Source organism: Mya arenaria, chromosome 12 (genome assembly GCF_026914265.1).
Source record: "Mya arenaria isolate MELC-2E11 chromosome 12, ASM2691426v1".
Taxonomy (NCBI): Eukaryota; Metazoa; Mollusca; class Bivalvia; order Myida; family Myidae; genus Mya; species Mya arenaria.
This window is the reverse complement of record NC_069133.1, coordinates 14,192,500-14,198,499: the sequence shown is the minus strand read 5'-3', so window position 1 is coordinate 14,198,499 and position 6,000 is coordinate 14,192,500. Positions and strand designations below refer to the sequence as shown.

The window sequence follows — 6,000 nt, the reverse complement described above, 5'->3', positions numbered from 1 at the left end:
GAATGGTAAAGACTATGGTATACTTAATACGTAGATGATGTATACACTTCTCTTTTATTTCTATACACTGGACATTTAATAACAATATGATATTCATCCTCAACAACATTTTTACAATATAAACAAAAATTATGTTCCCTAATAATTCCGGTATATTATTCAGTTGTAAATTACTAGCTATTAACAATATCATTTCATGCTTCAATACAAAGATTTATATTTTCACTACATTTTAGTTCTTTAATATGATCATTTTCAATGCAGATGTTTGAGGTATACTTTGTATTTCTTCCTCCGGCTCACTGTCACTTATAGCAATGCCATTTGAACAACCAGTTAACCATGAAATCGATAGAACTCTCTGACACCGAATTTATCAACTCATGTAAGATTTTCAGGCATAGAAATAAAATAATCCATTAAACTAGTCGCAGATTCTCCAACAAAAGCTATTTGCCTTCTATATCATCGTCATTTATCCCATTCAAAATACGCTACCAGTCTGTTTACATAAATCTAATAATTATAATGATATCGCATGTGAAATTTTGGATCTTTTAATCAGAGACCGGAGGTTGACATGTATGCGCTCCGTTATATGTTGAAAGATTTTCTATGCTAACAACTGCTTAGTTAACAATGAAATTTAGTTAAATTAACCAAATAATAAAATGCAATTGGTGGCCTTTGAAACTCGGATTGTAATATTAATGTAATAATAAATAAAGTAAACGATAAAAGGGTTTATATTTGTTCCGGCGCACAATGAACTATTATTATGTTTATTGACCCATTACAATGCAAATTTTATAAAAACTGAATCGGACATTGCGATTTTTAACCTAAATATGATAATAACGAAATAATTATTGATCGAACTCATGGTTAATTGTATAAAATCCCGACCAAATTAAGGAACAAATTTGACTTTGATGTGTGTTAATGACTTTTGTAAAACTCTATCGTGTCTGTATAAAAAGGGGTATTTCAAAAGTAGCCATGCACAATCAAAGCTTTGATTTGAAATAAAGACTGTGATTGGTTTAACTTGTGTTTATTTCAATTAATGCTACATTCAACATGAATATTGAATCAGAGTACAAGACATATAATGTTTTCGAAAAGGACGCCGTTCAATGCATGACACTTAAAGCATTTCATAAAAATGGTGGGTATTTTTCGTCTCTCTTCTGTTGTCACTTCTATGATTTTGGTGAGAACAAAGTATTTTATAAAAAAAACATTTCAAAAGAAGGAAGATTTGTTAAAAACTGAACTATGTATAAAATAGAAATACGTTTAAAGCAGAGGTAGCGTACTACCTTTCTTTCAATTGTATTTATAATCTACTGTGAAAAACTACAAGTTTCAAGGCACTGCGGTTATAGTCTAAAGGAAGAATACGAAAGACACAGCTGTCGTACATAATGGTGAAATAACTGTTTTAAGAAGTTACACAGTACTGCGAAAGCATCATATTTAAAAACAAACAAAATACAAGCCTTATTTGCTATGTGGCCTTTTGATAAACGGCATGGATGGATCATGCATGATGTCAGCCCAAAACGGAATGTATCCTGGTCGATGAATGCCTTAAAGGCCTAGTTTAAGGAATGTTTAGAATGATAATCCCCTGCTGTGCATCAGTACACCAATTTTTTTTGATTTGCTTTATTATTTATTTTTTTTGGAGGGGGGGGGGGGGTCACTTCTAGATGACTTAAACTAGGCCTTCAAAGAAGTTCTTCAATAGTGATTCCCATGTTTATATAGCAATTGTATTATTGTTTTATTTCTTATGTGGAATTGTTTCACAGCGGATTTCCATTATTTGCTATATATGGAAACAACAGTGTTTACACATTTATTCGAAACTTTCGGAATACAATTGCTTTAACGCTGTATTTCTGAAAATAATAAATACGTTATCCGTTGATTAAAAGCAGGAATTGATTTTGTTTCAGTCTCCTCTGTAAGTTTTAAAAAAATACCTCCAAACCTGGGCTGGTATTCAATATTGGTCTTAACTGGACCTAAGAACGATGTAGCTAATCGGATTATTTGTTATTAAAAACTGACCAATAGGGTGAATGAAGGCAATAATGTGTGACCAAAGGATTGACTTAAATCGCATATCGAATGGCACCCCAGATAAAGACATCACCTGTTAGTGAACAAATTAACACGGGCAGTCGAACGATACAATCAAACAAAAATCGATCGTAATACTCAGTTCTACAATGGTTGAAATACTCTTAAAGGGACTAGACCCAATGTGGTCCAAATACAGTATTTCCTCAAAACAAGCCCAGAATTGTCAAAGCGAGCTAGAAGGAGGCCGATACTACATAATTTTACATGATTTAAAGAATGAACACAAAAATCATGTTGCTGTCTCATCTGAGTTTCCACACTTAAAAATAGCGCATAATGGTTTCCCATTAGTATTTACCTATATCCACGAATTGAAAAAAATGAAATGAACAAATAAATAAAAGATAAAAGCAAAAATAAAAATTATTGATTTCATGATGAAACCAATGTAAACCTTACTCACTCGGAGCTCGATGATGTCTTCATACTTAAAATTGGTTACAAACATTTGGATCGGTCCTTTTTGATGTATTGCTTTTTGGAAACTCTATTCTGATTACATATGAAACAAGAATTCTTTAAAGATGGAGCTGTTAGACGCGCATGCTGTCTTAGTGTGTCTTTTTGCCGTTGTAACATTCCATACAGGTATTCCTTGTATTTTTTAAAGATGTTTAATGAAGATGTACGTAATAATTGTGACATACAGTTTTCCGAGGAAATTAACATTTAAAGTTTTCGTAAAAAGCGACAGTCTCGAAGTTCATACCAGCTATGCTTTATGAGGTTTTACCCCGCTATTTGTTACGGGATGTTTTAGAGCCTTTTGAGGAGAACGTGCATTCGGAGCTCCTTAGCCAGTTTTATCAAAAACAACGTATATGGACGGTTTACAAAGTCAAAATTCGGTACACTTTAACAACGCTGCAAGAAAATCGCGTAGTAGTTTTAATTTAGCAGTTTAAATTAATGACTTCACTCTTGGGAATCTTCATGATGTTTGCAATAAAACACTTCACTGGCAATCAATTTAAACTTAGATGATACAAATACACGTTAGAACGCTACACTTAATTAATAATATAATTCAAAATTTTACGAACTACTTCTACTGATGTACCGGAATGCATCCAAGGTTGTTTTCGATAGAAAATGGCCGATGAGTTCCGAATGGAGAACGCGGTATTGCATGGAGTGGAACGCGGTACTGCATGGAGTGGAACGCGGTCCAGCATGGAGTGGAACGCGGTTCTGCATGGAGTGGAACGCGGTCCAGCATGGAGTGGAACGCGGTACTGCATGGAGTGGAACGCGGTCAAGCATGGAGTGGAACGCGGTACTGCATGGAGTGGAACGCGGTCCAGCATGGAGTGGAACGCGGTATTGCATGGAGTGGAACGCGGTACTGCATGGAGTGGAACGCGGTACAGCATGGAGAGGAACGCGGTACACAGAAACACTTTAGTTTACCAAAATGTATATTTGTGATACTTTATTTTGTAGGATTATGCCAGCAATGCGCTGATAACACCAGGTTTGGTCCAGGTGGAGATATGGAAAATGGAAACTTGCAGGGACCCGGGGGGTTGACGAGTAGGTCATTCTTTTTGTGAATCTAATATCTGTTTTATTATTCATTATTTCGTAGAGTCATGCAACCATGTTTTGTTCAAAGTGATACGTTATTTGGTGAACCTAATATCTATATTTATCATCATTTTTTTCCGTAGATTTATGCTACCATGTTTTACTCAAAGTGACACGGAATGTAGTGAATGTAGTGAACTTATATCTATTTTATTATTCATCATTTCGAAGATTCGTGCCACCATGTGTTGTTCAAAATGACATGGAAATAAATCGTTTTATTGCGACGACATTTACAGCCAAACTCGCTAGGTCGAAGTCGTTGGGAGCAAGGTAAATAGTTCGAGATAACGAACATTTGATATAACAGAAATACAAAACATGTTGACCTTACTTAACCCAACACATTCGAAACAAAATCGACATAACTAGAACAGCGAGATAACCGAGTTCGACATAGCGTGTTTTGGCTGTAGTATGAATATCTATTAGTATCCGTTATAATACATTATTCTGTAATGTAGATAGTTAAGCCATTAATCGGACCACGCTGGCTAAAGTAGCAAAATTGTGCTTGAGCCTATAAAAGCATATTATATCCTTACATGGTATATGCCGTCAGTTGAAAAATATGCAGTTATCAACTATATATCTTCGGGTATTAAATGTACAATTTCAAGAATTTTGGAAGCCAGGTGACCCCATATTATTTCATGTGACCAATAATAATAAGATAGCATAATTACTCATACGTTATTGCCAATGGCTCTATGAACTTACAAGCTAAAAATGTAATGGTTCAACCAGTATACATGTCAGATAGCAATACCATACTCATAAGCATTCAATCTGATAAAAAAAGCTGACCAATAGGATGAATACCTAAAACCACTGGGCCCCAGAATATTTTTCTCTATTTAAGCTTATTTGTACATTGGACAACTTAATTGATTGTTGAGAGGTTTCAAAGTGAAGCAGCCTGCATGGCAAAACAAATTTCGTTTTCTCACGGACCTGGGGAGGGGGCGTGGTTACAATTGACTGGTGCATTATACGGGGCAGATCTCTTCAAACTGACCATATTACACAAATTATACCAAAACAAAAATAGCTTTCTATCATAATGTCATATATATATATGCTAACTTTTTAGACCAAAAGAAATACAACATTCGGAACACATCGGCTATTTCCCATCCAAAAATCCTCGCATGAATATGGACGTTTTACAATGTCAGAAATCTTTACATTTAACTACGCTGCAAGTAAATCGCGTATTTATTTCAATTTAGCTGTAAACCTTAATACTTTACTATTAGGACCCTTTATTATTTATGCAATAATACACTTCACTTGCAATCAATTTAAGCTTAGTAATACAAAAAACACGTGTAAACCCTATAATTGATTAATACTATTATTTGTTTTATTACGAACTACTTCTACTGATGTATTGGCATACTTCCGAGGCTGTTTTCGATGGAAAATGGACGAGGTGTTCAGAATGGAAAAACAACTGTTTGTATCTGATTTCATTATAGCATGAATACCAGTTTCACACGGAAACCCGTCGCAATTTGTCTGAAAACGTTAACTGGTATTTCCAATAAAAAACTAGTGAAGTTTTATCTAATATTGAGAAAGAAACTTTAACAGACGGGACAAAATTGTCCACCGGCAATAAGAAAATTAGGGTAGGGTGCTAAAGCTTAAGGTATGTCGGGAAATCGGACCCTTTTTGTTTTGGTTTTTACTTCTTATGCTTTTCTGAAATAATTGTGTTTAACCAAAAACATCGTCAGGTATAAGATTGCCATTACTAAATACTAGCATACTTTATTTAACTGTTTTTAACATTAACAACCTTCAAGCACCACTCCAAGAAAGTATACCTAATATTTATATAAGTATATACCTGATGTAATATTAATTTGTAAGTATTTGTAAGTTATAGTTCGTGAGAATTTTTTCCAGACACAGCATTTGTGAGTAAAACGGAAGCAATCGACTGTTGTGGAGTGCTTGACCGGTTTGAAGCATATGTGAGGAACTCCGGTACCTTGTACTACCATATTTGGCGGCCAAACAGCGCGGGAGATTACACAATCATCGGGGAGTGGTCCCAATCCTGCCAATCTCAGAGTGGTCTGTATGCTTTTTAAAAACAAAAGTATCGATTTATGTTATGTTGTCTATGGCTGTTTGCTTTATATTACCCTACCTTTGTATCTGCCCTGAGTTCAGTTAGGTCTAGCAATCGCTCACATTAGCTTACGTTTGCAAACTGTTCTGTTTTGTACCCGTTAGCCGAAGACTACT

General features: G+C 34.9%; 1 protein-coding gene across 1 annotated transcript in view; it reads left to right on the top strand.

The window, feature by feature from the left end:
* The first annotated feature begins 3,246 nt into the window (after positions 1–3,246).
* The window catches only part of LOC128210469 (cadherin EGF LAG seven-pass G-type receptor 2-like), a 46,245-nt gene continuing 43,491 nt past the window's right edge, over positions 3,247–6,000 (top strand). The window contains exons 1-3 of the mRNA XM_052914817.1: positions 3,247–3,496; positions 3,598–3,687; positions 5,656–5,826. Coding sequence (XP_052770777.1) covers positions 3,247–3,496; positions 3,598–3,687; positions 5,656–5,826 — 511 coding nt within the window. The remainder of the gene's footprint in view (positions 3,497–3,597; positions 3,688–5,655; positions 5,827–6,000) is intronic.